The sequence below is a fragment of the Stegostoma tigrinum genome, chromosome 26 (assembly GCF_030684315.1).
Source record: "Stegostoma tigrinum isolate sSteTig4 chromosome 26, sSteTig4.hap1, whole genome shotgun sequence".
Lineage (NCBI taxonomy): Eukaryota > Metazoa > Chordata > Chondrichthyes > Orectolobiformes > Stegostomatidae > Stegostoma > Stegostoma tigrinum.
The window spans coordinates 50,995,675-51,015,139 of record NC_081379.1 but is presented as its reverse complement, the minus strand read 5'-3'; the positions used below and the strand labels follow the sequence as shown (position 1 = coordinate 51,015,139).

Here is a 19,465-nt window from a genome sequence, read left to right as displayed (position 1 = left end):
GCTCACAGACTAAAGCTCACAAAATAAACTCAACCCAATCAGTACTTTTCAGATATTTCACTTTCCTCCCAAGGCAAGCTTATCAGTCACTTCCATGCTGCTTTCCGAACCAGGACCAGAAAACATACCCGTCAACCCCATCCTCCAAACGTAAGGGGAAACCAGTGCAGGAGGTAAATTTGACTTTCAGTTGGTTTTTGATAAGGTTTCACACAAGAGGTCACCAAACAAAATTACTGCACATTAACTGGTGGGTGAAGATGAGGTTTGGAGCTTGTGATGGAGGTCTACTGACATGGATTGAGAAACATAGAAAATAGGTGCAGGGGTATACAATCATGGTTAATCACACAATCTCAGTATCCCATTCCTATCCTCACCCATATCCACTGATTCCTTGAGCCACGAGGACTACATCCAGCTTACTCTTGAATACATCTAGTGAACTGGCCCCAGCAGCTTCCTCTGGGTGAGAATTCCACAGGTTCACAACTCCTTAAATGAAATAATTCTTCCTCATCTCAGTCATGAATAGCTTACCCCTTATTCTTAGAATATGAGCCCTAATTCTGGACATCCCCGACTTTGGGAACATTCTTCCCACACCTTGACTGTCCAGTCCCATCAGGATTTTATATATTTTTTGACATATCCCTTCTTCTAAATTCCAGTCTTTCCTCATATTTCAGTCCTACCATCCCGGGAATCAGAGATAATAGGAACTGCAGATGCTGGAGAATCTCAGATAACAAGGTGTGGAGATGGATGAATACAGCAGGCCAAGCAGCAACTTAGGACCAGGAAAGCTGATGTTTCAGGCCTAGACCCTTCATCAGAAATGGGGGAGGGAAGAGCGTTCTGAAATTAATAGGGAGAGGGGGAGACGGACCGAAGATAGATAGAGGAGGAGAGGAGACAGACAAATTAAAGAGGCGGGGATGGAGCCAGTAAAAGTGAGTGTAGGTGGGGAGGTAGGGAGGAGACAGGCCAGTCCAGGGAGGACGGAGGTCAGTCCAGGGAGGACAGACTGGTCAAGGGGGCGGGATGATAGGTAGGAAATGGGGATGCAGCTTGAGGTGGGAGAAAGGGATAGGTGGGAGGAAGAACAGGTTAGGGAGGCGGGAACGACTTGGGCTGGTTTTGGGATGTGATGGGGGGAGGGGAGATTTTGAAGCTTGTGAAATACACATTGATACCATTGGGTTGCAAGGTTCCCAAGCGGAATACGAGTTGCAGTTTCTGCAACCTGTCTTGGTTCGCAATAAACAGCTGCAACTCCCAATCGCGAACCATTTCAAGTGCCCCTCCCATTCCTCAGATGACATGTCCATCCTGGGCCTCCTACAGTGCCACAACGATGCCACCCAAAGGTTGCAGGAACAGCAACTCATATTCCACTTGGGAACCCCTGCACCCAATGGTATCAATATGTATTTCACAAGCTTCAAAATCTTGCCTTCCCACCACCGCATCCCAAAACCAGCCCAACTCGTCCCCGCCTCCCTAACCTGTTCTTCCTCTCACTTATCCCCTCCTCCCACCTCAAGCCGCACCTCCATTTCCAACCTACTAACCTCATCCCACCCCTTTGACCTGTACGTCCTCCCTGGTCTGACCTATCTCCTCCCTACCTCTCTACCTACACTCACCTTTACTGGCTCCATCCCCACCTCATCAACTTGTCTGTCTCCTCTCCACCTATTTTCTCCTCTATCCATCTTCGGTCCACCTCCCCCTCTGTCTGAGTCTGGTGAACCTTCGCTGGACTCTCTCAATAGCAAGAATGTCCTTCTTCAGACTAGGACACCCCTAAAACTGCACACAGTACTCAAGATTGGCCCTATAGAGCTGCAGCAAGGCATTCTTACTCTGATACTCAAATCCTTTTGCTATGAAGGCCAGTATGCAATCAGCTTTCCTCACTCCTGGCTGCACCTGCATGCCAACCTTCAGCAGCTTTTGTTCAATTCATTTTTCTGTGGGATGTGGCACCGCTGGAAGGGCCAACATTTCTTGCCAATCCTAAGTCGGCCTTGAGTAGGTGGTGGTGAGCTGCCTTCTTGACCATCTGCAGTCCATCAGTTGTAGGTTGACCCACAATGTCATTAGGGAGGGAATTCCAGGATTTTGACTCAGCAATAGTGAAGGAATGGCAGTATATTTCCAAGTCAGGATGGTGAGTGGCTTGGAGATGGTGGTGTTCACATTTGTCTGCTACCCTTGTCCTTCTCAATGGAAGTGGTCATGGGTTTGGAAAGTGCTGTCTGAGGATCTTTGGTGAATTTCTTGTAGATAGTACACACTGTTGCTACTGAGTTTCGGTGGTGGAGGGAATGGATGCTTGTGAACGTAGTGCCTATCAAGTGGGCTGCTTTGTCCTGGATGGTGTCAAGCTTCTTCAGTGTTGTCGGGGCTGCACTCATCCAGGCAAGTGGGGAGTATTCCATCACGCTCCTGACCTGTGCCTTGAGGATGGTAGATAGGCTTTGAGGAGTCAAGTAGTAAGTTATTCGCTGCAGTATTCCTAGCTTCTGACCTACTTACATAGCCACTATGTTTATTTGGTGAGTCCAGTTGAATTTCTGGTCAATGGTGACCCCCAGGATGTTGATAGTGGGAAATTCAGTGATGGTAACACCATTGAATGTCATGGGGTGGTGGTTAGATTGTTTCTAATTGGAGATGGTCATAGCCTGGCATTTGTGCGGTGTGAATGTTACTTGCCACTTGTTAGCTCAAGACTGGATATTGTCAAGATCTGTTGCATTTGAACATGGACTGTTTCTGTATCTGAGGAGAATGGTGCTGAACATTGTGCAATCGTCAGTGAATGGTGCTGAACATCATCAGCGAACGTCCACATTTCTGATCTAATGATGGTGAGAAGGTCATTGATGAAGCAGCTGAAGATGGTTGGACCGAGGACACTACCCTGAGGAACTGCTGCAGAGATGTCCTGGAGCTGAGATGAATGACCTCCAATACCATGACCATCTTCTTTTGTGTCAGATACAACTCCCAACAACCAGAGAGTGTGCCCCTGATACCCACTGATTCCAGGTTTGCTAGGGCTCCCTGATACCACACTCGGTCAAATGCAGCCTTTATATCAAAAGGGCTGTCACTCTCACCTGACCTCCATAATTCAGCTCTTTTGTCCATGTTTGAACCAGGGCTGTGATGAGGTCAGGAGCTGAGTGGCCCTGGCAGAACCCAAACTGGGCATCACAAGCAGGTTATTGCTGAGCAGGTGCTGCTTAATAGCACTGTTGATCACACCTTCCATCACTTTACTGATGATTGAGGGTAGACTGATGGGGCGGTAATTGGCCAGGTTGGATTTGTCCTGCTTTTTGTGTAGAGGACACACTTGGGCAATTTTTCACATTGCCGGGTAGATACCAGTGTTGTAACTGTACTGGAATGGCTTGGCAAGGGGAGCAGCAACTTCTGGAGCTCATGTCTTCAGTGCTATTGCCAGAATGTTGTCAGGGCCCATAGCCTTTGCAGTGTCCAGTGTCTCCAACCATTTCTTGATATCACATGGAGTGAATGGAATTGGCTGAACACTGGTATCTGTAATGCTGGGGACCACTGGAGGACACTGACACCTCATCTTTAGATATGCCTGGTGTTGCTCCTGGCATGCCCTCCTGCACTCTCCATTGAACCAGTGGATGATCCCCTCGCTTGATGGTAATGGTTGAGTGGGGGATACGCCAGGCCATGAGGTTACAGATTATGCTGGAATACAATTCCGCTGCTATTAAGGGCCCAAAGCGCCTCATAGATGCCCAGTCTTTAGTTGCTAGATCTGTGTGAAGTCTGTCCCATTTAGCATGGTAACAGTGCCACACAACACGATGAAGGTTATTTTCAATGTGAGGGTAGGATTTTGTCTCCACAAGGTCTGTGTAATGACCAGTCTTACTGATACCGTCCGAGCCAGATACAACTGCAGCTGGCAGATTAGTAAGGAGATGAGGTCCAATATGTTTTTCCCTCTTGTTGGTTCCCTCACCACCTGCCACAGACCCATTCTAGCAGTTACGTCCTCTAGGACCCGACCAGCTCAATCAGTAGTAGTGCTGCTGAGCTACTCTTGGAGGTGGACGTTGAAATCCCCCACCCAAAGTGCATTTTGTGCCCTTGCCATCATCAGTGCTTTCTCTAAGTGTTGCTTAACATTGAGGAGCACTGATTCATCAGCTGAGAGAGGACAGTATGTGGTAATCAGCAGGAAGTTTCCATGTCCATGTTTAACCTGAAGCCATGAGACTTCACAGGATCCTGTGTCAATGTTGGGGACTCCTACAGCAACACTCTCCTGACTGTATACCACTGTGCCACCATCTCTGCTGGGTCTGTCCTGCCTGTGGGACAGGACATATCCAAGGATGTTGAGGGTAGTGTCTGGGACATTGTCTATAAGGTATGATTCCTTAAGCATGACTATGTCAGGCTGTTGCTTAACTAGTCTGTGAGACAGACGTCCCAATTTTGGCACTAACTTTGCAGGGTTGACAGGGCTGTTTCTGTCATTGTCTTTTCTGGTGCCTAGGTCGATGCCAGTCGATCTGTCTAGTTTCACTTCTTTGAGACTTTGTAGTGAATGGTACCACTGAGTAGCTTGCTAGGCCATTTCGTAGGGCAGTTGAGAGTCAACCACATTGCTGTGGATCTGGAGTCACATATAAGCCAGAACAGTTGACGGTGGCAGAGTTCCTTCCCTGAAGGACATTAGTGAACCAGATGGGTTATTCCAACAATCGGCAATGATTTCATGGTGATCAGTAAATTCTTAATTCCAGACTACTTTTTTAATTATTGAATTTAAATTTCACCATCTGCTGCGGTGGTATTCAAACCTAAGCTCTAGATTTATAGTCTAGCGATAATATCACCAGGCCACTACCTATCCTACTGTTCCACCATGACACCGATGTCTCATTGTACCTCGCATTTTCCTAAAGTGGCACCAATCAGATAATAACCTGTCTTCCTGTTTTTGCCACCAAAGTGCATAACCTCACATTTATTCACATTACATAGAACATAGAACAATACAGCGCAGAACAGGCCCTTCAGCCCTCAATGTTATGCCGACCTATGAACTAATCTAAGCCCATCCCCCTACACTATCCCATCATCCATATGCTTATCCAAGGACTGTTTAAATGCCACTAATGTGGCTGAGTTAACTACATTGGCAGGCAGGGCATTCCATGCCCTTACTCTGACTAAAGAACCTGCCTCTGACATCTGTCTCTTAAATCTATCACCCCTCAATTTGTAGCTATGCCCCCTTGGACAAGCTGAAGTCATCGTCCTTGGAAAAAGGCTCTCACTGTCCACCCTATCTAATCCTCTGATCATCTTGTATGTCTCTACTAAATCCCCTCTTAGCCTCCTTCTCTCCAATGAGAACAGACCCAAATCCCTTTCTTCATAGGGCCTGCGCTCCAGACCAGGCAACATCCTGGTAAATCTTTTCTGCGCCTTTTCCAATGCTTCCACATCCTGTCACATTATATTGCATTTGCCAAATATTTGACCACTCGGCCAGCCTGTTCACCCTGCAGCTTCTTCGCATTCTCCTCACAGCACACACTGCCACCCAGCTTCGTATCATCTGTAAATTTAGAAGTAGGGCATTCAATTCCTTTGTCCAAATCATTAATGTATGTTGTGAACTGCTGAGGTGTCATCACATAACCCTGCGGCACCCCCCTTGTAACTGCCTGCTACTCAGAAAAGGACCATTTATTCCAACTCTCTGTTTCCTGTCCGCCAACCAGTTCTCTATCCACATCAATACATTACCTCCGATGCCCTGAGCTTTCCTTTAATGTCTTGTGTGGAATCTTGTCAAAAGCCAGGTACACAGCATCTACTGATTCATCCTTGTCCACTCAACTGATCACATCCTCAAAAAATTCCAGAAGATTTGTCAAGCATGATTTCCCTTTAGTAAATCCTGCTGTCTAGGACCGATTCTGTCACTGCTTTCTAAATGTTCAGTTATTACGTCCTTAATTGACTCCAACATTTTTCCAACACTGATGTCAGGCTAACTGGCCTTTAATTCCCCATTTTTTCTCTCCCTCCTTTTTAAAAAAAGTGGGGTTACATTGGCTATCCTCCAGTTCATCAGAACTCTTCCAGAGTCTACAGAATGCTGGAAAATGATCACCAATGCATCTGCTATTTCTAGGGCCCCTACCTTAGGTACTCTGGGATGCAGGCCCTGGGCACTTATTGTGTTTTAATCCCATCTCCTAACTAATAAGTATTTCCTTCAGTTCCTCCTTCATGCTTGTCCCTTTGTCCCCCTGCATTTTTGGAAGGCCATTTGTGTCCACCTTAATGAAGGCAGATCCAAAGCATTTGTTCAAGTTGTCTGCCATCTCTTTGTTGTCCACTATGGATTCACCTAATTCTAATTGCAAGGGACCTACATTTGTCTTCATCGGTCTTCTTCTCTTCGCATACCTATAGTAGCTTTTTCAGTCAGTTTTTATGTTTTCTGCAAGCTTACGTTTATATTCTATTTTCTCCTTCCGAATTAAACCCTTTGTCCTACTCTGCTGAATTTTAAATTCCTCCCAGCCCTCAGGTTTGCTGCTTTTTCTGGCCAATTTATATGCCTCCTCTTTGGCTTTAATATTACCCTGATTTCCATAATATCTATCAACGTTCTGGATGAAAGCAAAATACTATGAACGCTGGAGTCCCAAAGATGTCATCTTGGACTCAAAACATTAATTCTGTTCCTCTGCCTCAATGGATACTGCACACCTGCTGAGTTTCTCTGGCAGTTTACGTTTTTGTCAAATATTTGGACAAGGGGATTAAGTGTAATATTTCCAAGTTTGAGGATGACATAAAACAAGGAAGGATTGTGCTTTGTGAAGTGGATGCAAATGGATGGAAAGAAATGGTAGGAAAAACAATTTTTAAAATGTTGAGAGCTGGAAAGTGTTGAACTTTGAAGGGATTTGGGTATACTTGGTCATGAGACACTGAAAATGAACATGCTGATTGAGGAAGCAATTAGGAAGACAAATGATGTGTTGGCTTTTCTTACAAAGAGGATTTGAGTACAGGAGTAAAGACTCTTTCCTGTAGTTATATACCTGCCTGGGTGAGACTGTGTATAGTTTTGGTCTCCTTTCTTGCCATAAAGGGAGCGCAACAAAAGTTCACCAAACCAATTTCTGAGTTAAGAGGATTGTTCTATTGGACAAGATTGAACAGACTGAGAATAGACCATTTTGTCTAGAGTTTAGAAGAATGAGGAGTGATCTCATTCAAACTTACAAAGCCCTTACAAGGATATTTCTCTCTTCATTTGTAGGATGTTGGCATCACTGGCTGGCCAGCATTTCTTGTCCATCCCTAGTTGCCCTTTAGAAAGTGGTGGTAAGCTGCCTTCTTGAACTGCTACAGTCCTGTGCAGTGCTGTGGTTTGACCCACCATGCTAATAGGGAGGGAATTCCAGGATTTTGACCCAGTAACAGTGAACAAACAGCACTTTTTTTCAAAGTCAGGATGGTGAGTGACTTGGAGGGGAACTTAGAGGTGGTGGTGTTGCCATATATCTGGTGCCCCTGTCCTTGTAGATGGAAGTGGTCCTGGGTTTCAAAGGTGCTGCCTAAGATCTTTGGTGAATTCCTAAAGTGCGTCTTAGAGTTAGTACACACAGCTGCTAAAGAACCCCGGTGGTGGAGGGAGTAAATGCTTGTGGATGTAGTGTCAATCAAGTGGGCTGCTGTGTCCTGGATGGTGTCAAGCTTCTTGAGCATTTTTGGGGCTGCACTCATCTAGGCAAGTGGGAGGTATTCCACCACATTCCTGTGCCTTGTAGATGGCGGACATGCTTTGAGAAGTCAGGAGGCAAGTTACTCACCGTAGTATTTCTAGCTTCTGGCCTGCTCTTGCAGCCACTGTGTTAATGTGGTGTGTCCAGTTGAGTTTCTGTTTAATGGTAACCCCCAGGATGTTGATAGTGGAGGATTCAATGATGGTAACACCATTGAATGTCAAGAGGCAGTGGTTAGATTGTTTCTTATTGGTGATGACATAGCCCAGCATTTGCGTGGTGCAAATGTCATTTGCTACTTGTCCTGATCTCATTACAGCCTTCGTTCAAACATGGATAAAAGAGCTGAATACCAGAGGTAAGGTGAGAGTGACAGTCCTTGATATCAAGGCTGCAGGCAACCAAGTGTGGCATCAAGGAGCCCTAGCAAAACTGGAATGAATATCAGGGGGCAAACTCTCCGTTGGTTAGAGTCATACCTGACACATAGGAAGATGGTCATGGTTGTAGGAGGTCAAAATCTCAGCTCCAGGACAACTCTGCAGGAGTTCCTCAGGGTAACGTCCTAGGCCGAACCATCTTCAGCTTCTTCATGAATGACCTTCCCTTCATCATAAGGTCAGAAGTGGGAATGTTCGCCAATTGGTGTATGCAAGGAAGATGTTTCCCTGCCTGCTGGATCTAGAACCAGAGGGGTTACAGTCTCCAAATAAGGGACAGGCAGTTTAGAACTGATGTCAGGAATTTCTTCACTTTTGGTAAGTTTTTGGAATTCTTTGTCCAGGTCGCTGTGGAGACTCAGTTGTTGAGATCATATGTTCAAGACTGTGATTGATTGATTTGGTCAAACATATTTTCAAAAAGATTGGAAAAATATTCAAGTATCAAGATATCACATGCGATCTCACTGAATAGTAGAATGGGCTTGAAGGCTGAATGGCCTACTCTTGCTATTTTAGATTCTCTTGGTGTCCCAGTTTGTACTGAGTACAACTCATAAGTTTCAAGGACTGTTCTTAAATGGTGAGTCTGTGGATCTTAAATGGAAGCAGACTATTTAACTGCTGAGTGCATTGTAGCCTGGCCTAGTTTTCACTATTTTCCCACAGGTATGCAATGCACATAGTTGGTAGCTCATGGCAATTAGAACCACACTGCCTTAGCTCAGCACAGCAGAACATCACACGCCCACAACCTTGCCTAAATAGTCCAACAGTGAGAAATCTCAGTTATGATGGTAGCTTGTTGAATTTGGAACTGCTTTTCTTGAAAGAAGAAAGCTGAGCAGAGATTTATAAGAAGCTTTTAAAATCATGAAGAGTGTGGGCAAAGTAGACAGGGATAAACTGTTGCCAGTGGTAAGAGGATTGAGAACCAGAGGGTTCATATTTAAAGTGCTTTGCAAGAAAAGCAATGTGCGGTCAGAAAAATACCATTTTCACACATTGAGTGGTTCATCTCTGGAATGCACTACATGGAAGTGGCATGAGATAATTATTAAAAGAGAAACAATGCACAGTATCAAACAGTAAAAGCAGGAGATTAGCACTAAGCCAAAGTGTTCAGAGAGCTGGTGGAGATATGATGGGCCGAGACCTTCTCCTGTATTCTAATAATTGAGACTCCAATTCATCAATCCAAAATACTTCACAACATTAAAATTATTTAAATGGTCTGTTTAGCAATGACTTACCAACAGCCAACTGGAAATGAGTTCAACATGATGTGCCTACTGGCATTCTGTTTTATGTGTCACTAATCTTGCCAGCAGGACATTGCTGAATGTAGCTCTCTCTTACCTGGCCCACAGTATAAAGCAGCCCAGTGCTATGCTGGGCTGAGGACGTGTTTCCCAACTCTCTCAAGGACTAAATCTAACAGCTGTAAGGAGTCCATTGGTACAATCAGTGACCTTGCCTGCTGGGCACAAGATAACTAACCAACCCTGGACCAAGGCACAGAGCACCAGCTCTAGCTGTTGGTGCAGGGAGTCAATCTCACCTGGCCAGACTCTGTGTGGCCTTTCGCAGAGCTTCCTGCTTCTTGGTTCTGTTCTTAGCAGCAACCTCATTGACCATTTTTAGGCCTAACCTTTCTCTGCGACCTGGTTCGAGAATCTGTCAGAAAGAAACATATGCTGGCATCAAAGGGAAACAAATCACAGTAATTAAACAGACACTTTCCTGAAATGGAGATCATGGGAACTGCAGATGCTGGATTATCCGAGATAACAATGTGTGGAGCTGGATGAACATAACAGGCCAAGCAGCATCTTAGGAGCACAAAAGCTGACGTTTCGGGCCTAGACCCTTCACCAGAAAAGCTTTTCTGATGAAGGGTCTAGGCCCGAAACATCAGCTTTTGTGCTCCTAAGATGCTGCTTGGCCTGCTGTGTTCATCCAGCTAGACAGATTGTTATCTCACTTCTCTGAAAAGGCTTAGTTTATTATTCTTGTTGATGTCAGTAACCTAGAAAAAGCCCAGCCACAATTCTACAGAAGGGAGAATCTGCCTGCTACAAAGACCAAAAGCCAACCACTTGGATGTAAGCCTTAGTTTTTATTATGGTGGATGGCAAAGTTGTTACAGCTCAGGCTGATCATATAAGCTTCAACATAAGACCATAAGACCATAAGACATAGGAGTGGAAGTAAGGCCATTTGGCCCATCAAGTCCACTCCGCCATTTAAATCATGGCTGATGGACATTTCAACGCCACTTCCCTGCACTCTCCCCGTAGCCCTTGATTCCTTCTGAGATCAAGAATTTGTCGATCTCTGCCTTGAAGGCATCCAACGTCCACTGCGCTCTGCGGCAATGAATTCCACAAGCCCACCACTCTCTGGCTGAAGAAATGTCGTCTCATTTCAGTTTTAAATTTACCCCCTCTAATTTTAAGACTGTGCCCACGGATCCTAGTCTCCCCGCCTAACGGAAACAACTTCCTAGCATCCACCCCTTCTAAACCATAAATTATCTTGTAAGTTTCTATTAGATCTCCCTTCAACCTTCTAAACTCTAATGAATACAATCCCAGGAGCCTCAGCCGTTCATCATACGTTAAACCTACCATTCCAGGGATCATCCGTGTGGATCGCCGCTGGACACGCTCCAGGGCTAGTATGTCCTTCCTGAGGTGTGGGGCCCAAAATTGGACACAGTATTCTAAATGGGGCCTAACTAGAGACATAAGCTGAAGGGAAACTGGGCCGTTAATCTCCATTACAAACACAGTGAAACACCAATCTCAATATATTCATATTGTCTCATACAGGAGCAATATAAAGCAAAATGTGAGCAATTAGAAATAAAACCAGATTGCTGGAAACATTCAAAAACATGAGCAACATCAGAGGAAAACAAGATGAAACGCATTAGGTTGATAATTGTCCATTCTGATACCTACATGCTTTCAGTATTGTTTTGCTTTTAGTATGACACTGACCAGTCAGACTGAGAGTGGCATTGCTCTCAGAGGGAGTGGACAGCAAGGGGTGTGCTGTCAGACTGCTAGGGCCAGGGGGTGCTGTTGGAACGCAAGTGCGAGGGGAGACTGTCGTACTGTGGCGGGGGATGTTGTTGGACTGTGAGGGGAAGTGCTGTCAGAGAGCGAGGGCGTATGGGGTGCAGTCGGACTGTGACGGGGTGGGGGAGCTGTCATATTGCGGGGGGTGGGGGAGCTGTCAGACTGCGAGGGGGGTGAGGGTCAGACTGTGAAGGGTCAGTGTCAGAGGTGTCAGACAGTGAAGCCATGTCCTAGAGCAGGCCAATAGGGCAATTGGGGTGAAAGATTCTCTATCCTGACTGCATGCCCCAACCCCCCCTGCCCAGCCAATCCTGTTCTCATTTACCTTAAATGCTGGTCCTGGCGTCCTGTCCACATTAGGACTTTCTGAACTCTCCAAACGGAATGGAGTGCCTTCAATCTCACCCCACGTCATCATCGGGGAGTCATTCACACCTACAGGTACACAGGCTGCAGTCATTAACCTGGGCTTTAATACTTGGTTACAAATTAGCTTTTGTGGTGCAAAGGTGGTCTGCCTATCTCTGGGCCAGAAGGCCCGGGTTCAAATCACACCTGCCTTGGACGTCATGTCTGAACAGATTGATTAAAATAATTACATTCCGACAAAGTAAGTGACATAAAGGTAATGTCCCCGGATTAATCACAGAGGCTGGAGGGTAGGTCTACAACTTCGAGGGTTCGAAGTTCACTATGGCATGTGGCAGAATTTCCCAGGCCAGAGGATCCACAACAGTCTCAGCTCACCTAGGCAACTAGACAGAGCTGCTGCAAATGCTGTCTTACAGTTCCAAGTAAAGTTCTGACGAAGGGTCAGTCAACCTGAAAAAAATAACTAACTGATTTCCCTCCACCAAACCTGCTCAGCTTTTCCAGCAATTTCTGTTGTTCTGATTTACAGCATCCACAGTTCTTTCCGTCTCCATCTTACAGGGGTTGGGTACTGTGCATAAGCCAGCTGGTACCTTTGACCTCTCTCCTTGGCTTTGTTATAAAATTTCAGAAGTAATTAGTCAACTTTTCCTGGGACAAGAAGGTGCACTGGATCACTGCAGAAGTTTGGAGTCTCCCCATTAAGGAGGGTGGCCAGTTGCTGGTACACCTTGGACCGTCCACCTTTGGATCCTGGAGCGACACATTTACATTGGGCCTTCTCCCTGGCAGTGCATTTCTTCTGCCGGGTGCAGGATGTCAACTATAACATAAGATCAGGCAGCATCCATGGCAAGACAACAAGGTAACGTTTCAAGTCTAGATTGCTCTTCATCAGAGCTCTGATGAAGAATCATCTAGGCTCAAAACATTAGCTTGCTCTCTCTCCATGGATGCTTCCCAAGCCACAGTGATCTTTAGCAATTTTTGTTTTCAGTACAGATTCCAGCACCTGCAGTAATTTGCTCCTCAACTATAACATGCTGCTTCTGTTTATGGTCTCCCTTGAGATACTGCCTGTATTTTACCGAGACCTGATCAATACCTGGCACATGATTGACTCATGCCTTCCCATCAGCAGGAAAGGTGGCTATCAGAGAACCACTGCTCAGGAATCAACACCTCCTTAATCATGAGTTTGAGTGGCTGGTGGAAGGTGGGGCCGTGGCTGTGGGGGTGATCAGAGTCAGAGATGTGCTGGCTGGCAGAGGCCTGGACTGGATGTTGCTGGAGTTGGTGCGCAGAGCTGGATGGCTATCCAGTTCATGGCCAATGTCTTCCATTGCCTGAAGATGGCAGTGCTTGGACCCAACATTGTGCACTAAATGGAGGGTGCCCAGTGAACTACATCAATGCAGGAGTCCTCCCACTTTCTTTCAAGGAATTAGGGTGAAGGATGTTGTGTATAGCAGTCCCATGTAACTGTAGATTAAGGTGGCTCACCGATTCCAAGCTCAACTTCTTACTTTGTCAGTAAAAACCGAAAAAACTGCAGATGCTGTAAATCAGGAACAAAAACAAAGTTGCTGGAAAAGCTCAGCAGGGCTGCCAGCATCTGTGAAGGAAAAGAAAAAAATCAGACTTAACGTTTCGGGTCCGGTGAGTGGCAGTACTATGAGGGATCAGAAGACCTAAAATTTCTGATGATATAGACATACATGTTCCTTTGACAACTACGTAAAGAGCATGGAGTTTCTAGGAATTGTGTTTTAACATTTTAGTCATGTCCAAGACAACGCAAGGCAAAGTACAGTATGCAAGCAGTTATTTGTTTGTTGCATACAGGATCTTGTTGCCATCCTTCTCCACGTAACAATAACTGCACTTCCAGTGAAGTCTTATGGAGCATCTCAGCCAAGTATGAGAGGCACTTTTTGGAGAAAACTGCTGAGTCATAGAATCATAAGGACGTACAGTGCAGAAAAAGACCCTTTTGGTCCAACTCGTTCATGCTGACCAGATATCATAAATAAATCTTGCTAGCAATTGGCCCATATCTCTCTAAACCCCTTCTATTCATATACCCATCCAGATGTCTTTTAAATGTTGTAATTGTACTGCTTCTTCTGGCAGCTCATTCCATGCACGCACCACCCTCTGCATGAAAAACTTGACCCTTGTGTCCCTTTTAGTCTTTCCCCTCTCACCTTAAACCTATGCCCTCCAATTTTGGACTCCCCCCTCACCCCAGGGAAAATACTTTGTCTATTTACCCTATCCACGCCTCTCATGATTTTACAAACTTCTATAAAGGTTACCTCTCATGCCTCGGATGCTCCAGGGAAAACATCCCTAACCTATTCAGCCTCTCCCTATAGCTCAAACCCTCTGACCCTGGCAACATCCTTGCAACTCTTTTCGGAACCCTTTCCAATTTCATAACATCCTTCCTATAGCAGTGAGACCAGAAGTGAACACAGTATTCCAAAGGTGGCCTAACCAATGTCCTGTAAAGCAGCAACATGACCTCCCAACTCCTATTCTCAATGCACTGATCAATAAAGGCAAGCATATCAAATTTCTTCTTCACTGTCCTTTCTACCTGCAATTCCACTTTCAAGGAACTATGAACTTGGACTCCAAGGTCTCCTTCATCAGCAACATTCCCCAGGACCTAAATATATAATGTACAAGTACTGCCCTGATTTGCCTTTCGAAAAATGCAGCACCTCGCACTTATCTAAATTAAATTCTATCTGCCATTCCTCTTCTGTGAAGTTTGCAAATTATTGATTCTTACCTGGCACTGGTGAGGGAGTCCGTACAAAGCCATAACCATTGACTTTAGGCGAATCCTGTGGGATCAGCTCCTTCCCATCAGGCCCTACTTTGCCCTGTTTAAACTTCAAAATAAAAGCAGCATCTGTCAGTCTGTGAACACCCAGCCAGTAAAGAATATCTTAGCTCAAGCAACTCATGGAGCAAAAAGACATTGCTCCAAATGACACATACAGACTAAGGCCTGGTGCATGGGTAGTGGCTACATCAAATTTCAATAATCGGGCCCCAGGGGGCTCGCTGTGTCCAGGAACCTGGACGGGAATCCTGGGCTTGGAACAGCACTAAGGGCTGTGATTTCTGTCCCTGACCCTGCCACAGAAATGAATCTCCAGCCCATAGCTTTGCGATTCACGCTCCACAGAAGAATCAGAACTCAGACAGCAAAGAGGAGAGCTCAGGCAGTAAGGACCATTGCAGGAGGGGGTAAAACAAGGGAGGGAGTTGGGAACTGGGCCCAGGGACCTCCTAGAGGAACTAATTGTGGTGAGTTGCTGGAAAGGCTGCATTATGGAGGTGTCTAGGGTTGAGGAAGGGTTGATTTATATACCTGTGCATTGAGAGCTGCTGCCTGCTGTAGCTGGGACTTGCTAAGGCCTCGACTGAATGGATCACCTTGGAAACGGGTATTTTTGTGAATCACCTCACGAGGTTTCTTGAAGAGCTCATCGTCCTTCACTCCTGCAAGACAAAGAGCACAGCAACAGTCAGCATGCAAGATGGAAAGCAGCTTGTGTCAGTGGGCAGCTGAGGGAAATGACCTTGTCCTCTGTCCCATGGCTGCATGATGGGATAGGGAATGTCCGGTGTCATCATGGGAATCCAAACTAAAACAGACCATGAGCAATTCTCCATCAGCTTCTCCAGGGTAATTAGGAGTGGGCAATAAATGCTGGCCCAACCAGTGAAGCCCACATTCTGTGAAGGAATAAGATGGAGGCGCAGTCAGATTGTCCAGCCCAGGACACTTTGCAGCTTTGTTATCTGGCAGACCCAATCATATTAGTTCACTGTTCAAACCAAGTGAATGAACGAAGCAGGTTTGGAAATTTACTGTCCAGGGTCCCCAAAGCACAGGGTTTGGCTTCCCAGGGACTGCCAAGCCTTAAGCATCCAATCGCAGACATTGGAAGCTACATTCAGCTTCAAACGGTAGCACTCTAGTTATAGAACAAGTGATGCAGTAATGCTGGGAAACATAATGGTGGCCTCTGGTAACCAAGGAAATACTTTACACCCATTTTGTTACATCATACCTTTTTTTAAAATTCGTTTTTAGGATGTGGGTTTTGCTGACTAGATCAGCATTTATTATCCATCACTAATTGTCTTTTAGAAGGCAAAGTAAATGATCACATTGAGCTGCTGCAGTCCACATGTAGATGTACCGATCAGCCTGTTGGGAGGGAGTTATAAATATGTTCATGTGCAACTGTTACAGTTCCAAGAACTGTTCTCCAGCTGAGGTGCAAGGTGCCATTTCCTGTCTACCTGGGCTCATTTATGACAAGCAGTTAATCAAGGCCATTGGACAACAGGTAACCACCACCCTCTCCCCTCCCCACTGAACTGTATTCAAAGCCTGGCCCTAATATGATCAATGTTTTCTTCATTCCTCATCACTCCACCCCTCAGTAACACCAGTCTTCTCATTCCAATGTGTCATTTAGGTTTTATTCACACACAACAACCACAAGAAACTAAAGCAACATCCAAAAAATATATAATTTGCAAACCAACTGAGGTGCAGTAAGGCAGGGCTGATGGAAAATGGTCACTAAGGCACCCAAACCAGTCCTTTCTCACTTTAATTTTGTACAAATACTACCACTTTACTTGGAAACAGCAATACTGTCAAACTGAAGCATTCTGGTCAATGAGAATGAGTCTCGCTTTTTTACTTTGACTTACACCTTTCTCCCTCCATGTGTCTCAGTAAAATTCAGTCAATCCTACATTCTGTCAAGTCCCTGACAACTCAGGACACTTTTCCTCACCTAAATCAGTATTATTTGCCCCTCCAGAAGTACCGGCAGTGACAATGGCACTGTCTCTTTTCCAGTAACTAGTGAGTTACCAGCATACGACAAAATGTTCACCCAATCAGACATCAATACTCAGTGTGACTACCCCTCCAGTCTGGGACTGTCCTATGACTTCATTGCCATTCTGGTTTACAGGATAGCAACATCCAGGCTAGGCAGAATTAGTAACTGGGACATCAGTCTGCACCTTACCTTCTGGGTAATACATCAGAACATTCTTGGCTTTATACTGCCAGGTCTCCACGCCTGCTTTTCCGGCTGTGATTGCATGGAACTTGGATGATGGTAGTGCCAGCATTTCTTCATGGCGCTGTAACAAGAAACCATGGCACAAGCAATTGAGTGATAGATGAGAGACCTGTATCCAATCCTACTCTGCACTGCGGAGCTTAAGATGTCCATTTATATTTAAATATCTGTTTAGCAAGCAACAATTTGATTGGAGATAGTCACATGGATTTGTCAAGGGCAGGTTGTGTCTCACAAACCTCACTGAGTTTTTTTGAGACAGTGACCCAGCAGGTGGATGAGGGTAGGGCAGCTGACGTGGTGTATGTGGACTTCAGTAAAACCAAGCAAAAAGATGGCATCTCCCCACACCTGAGCTGCCCTCAGCTTCATCATCAATGATAGTTTCTGTGTACATACATCACTGGTATATCACATGAGGTGGTCTCTGTTTATTTTAGGCCTGTTTGAAACCTTGAAGAGGCTCTGCACAACTAAAGCAATTTGCCTTACTGTGGGGGGAAATTCAAGGCAAAGTGAACTTACATTCCCCAGACAAGTCTGTAAGGCACAGTGTGGGACACCATGGTTTCTGTTCATGAAGAGGCTACACCCACTGGACTGCAACTCCCATAACCACCCACTGATGTCCCAGAGATCCTGTTGCCTATGTTGACGGATCCATAAGCTGGGGAGTGAGAATTGGGCACACACTGAAGACAGGGCAAGCAGTCATACCTGCTTTGATTCTTCCTCGGCCTCATACAGCCATGCATTTTTGATCTTGTTCTTCTCTTCAGCCACCTCGATGATTTGATTGAAGGATGCATTGTCCTCACTGGTGCTTCTGCCCAGGAAGGTATCCAGGGTCGGAAGCTCCTTCTCTTCAGTCTTCCTGTCCTTTTCTCCTGGAAAGAAACAGAGCAATTCCTGTCACTCATTAAGGTGGACGGAAGCACTGAGCTTACATCCTTTATTACTACTCAATGGGAGAAAATAGTTTCTAATTTTTAAGGAGACATGCATGCCACATGAGGAGAATCACCTTCATCAGCTGTTTTCATTCCATCTTGACAGGTTTTGTTTCGCGATGATGGAGATCCTGCAACAACCTCTGGAGTTTCAAAAGTAGCAGGCGTGACATCTGCAAGAAACCAGAACAGAAACTGTACAGTTTGATGTCCAGAGAGATGCGCACTATGCTCCCACCGCTATGCAGTGTCAGAGCCATTTGCCTTTCCTGCGTGATAAAAGTGAAACCACAGCATCTTTGAAAAGAAAATTGGAGAAATATTTGTTACTACTGAGCCGCAAATTGACAGTAGCTTCACTTACAAGCTGCAGGAGTCCCTGAGTTTGGTTTGCGTAGTGATGAACCATATTTTATGGTTATTTCACGCATCTTTTCCATGTCGCCGCTCTCTTCAGCCTCCAAGTACTCTCTCTGAGCACGTAACTTTTCCACATCAGGGAAAAAGTCTCGTTGGATAATTTCCTCCAAATTCTGTTGGATAAAGTGCCAAATTCAATGGATATAGAACACAGGCAAAAGATAATATTCAAGGATTGTGGAGTGAATACAGAGGTTGGAGAGCATGATGCTAATTCACAAGGATCAGTCAACAGAGATTGGAATAATTTTATTTGCCAAGGGCTTCTTCTGAGATTTTTTCAGAGTTGTGATTGATTTTCAGAGTCTACTTTTTGGTATACAGCAATTTCTTTATAATCTTCAGTAAAGCCTTTATTAGGAGATGTGGTGACAAGATGACAACACCTCATTAGTGTTGATGTACAAGATACATAGACTGGCACAAAAACAGAATTCATTAAGTTATTCAATCAGCAGCACTCCATGGAAGTTAAAGCCACAACACACAAGGAAAGCTTCTATTCCTCAGACATCACAGATTTTAAATTGGCAGGGGACAACAGAATTAAGTTAGAAACAATGTATATTAGAAGTAGTTAACATGAGCTTCTATAAACAAAACGCCATCACCCCAAACACTGATTCCATGGACTAGCGAGGTCAGAGTTGCATATTTGTCTCGAACACAGACACTGCACTTTAAGTAATTCATTGTGTGCCACTTGGAGACGTGATAAAACAACAACGCAAATCTTTATGGAATAAAACTATTCAACACTAAGCAATCCAATTGACATGGTATTCATCAAAAATAGCATCAAATATAAATTCCCTTCTATCATAGTTCCTGACTCAAACAGCTTTAAGGTTGGGACTCCACATGGATTTGCACAGAATTTATTAAGTCAGTTTTCCTGGTTTCCAGTTAGCTATCAGTCCTTTGTTGAACAGTTTAAAATCTATTTTCCTGCTACCACTTTGGTGATCTTTGTCTCTCCTCTGCAAGTGCTCGTCATTCCCCAACATCTGTCCACCCATTACAGCCCTCTTTGCCCCATACCTCACGGTAGTTCTTTCTCCCACTATTGTAGTCCAGCTCTGCCCTTAAAACTGTTAGATAATTCAGGTAAAAGTTCGGCACAATATCATGGTCCGAAAGGCCTGTACTGTGCTGTGCTGTTCTATGTTCTATGAAGAAGCACAATTAGGCCATTCAGCCCAATGAGTCTACTCCACCATCTGATCACAGCCAACAAGTTTC

The 19,465-nt window shown here is 45.1% G+C and overlaps 1 protein-coding gene across 1 annotated transcript in view; it reads right to left on the bottom strand.

Annotated features, from left to right (window-relative positions):
* Positions 1-19,465, bottom strand: part of ess2 (ess-2 splicing factor homolog) — a 42,736-nt gene that overhangs the window by 8,039 nt on the left and 15,232 nt on the right. Inside the window, exons 2-9 of the mRNA XM_048556039.1 lie at positions 18,168-18,336; positions 17,878-17,976; positions 17,571-17,740; positions 16,797-16,914; positions 15,110-15,240; positions 14,522-14,624; positions 11,675-11,784; positions 9,825-9,940 (exon numbers count right to left, since the gene is read on the bottom strand). Coding sequence (XP_048411996.1) covers positions 9,825-9,940; positions 11,675-11,784; positions 14,522-14,624; positions 15,110-15,240; positions 16,797-16,914; positions 17,571-17,740; positions 17,878-17,976; positions 18,168-18,336 — 1,016 coding nt within the window. The remainder of the gene's footprint in view (positions 1-9,824; positions 9,941-11,674; positions 11,785-14,521; positions 14,625-15,109; positions 15,241-16,796; positions 16,915-17,570; positions 17,741-17,877; positions 17,977-18,167; positions 18,337-19,465) is intronic.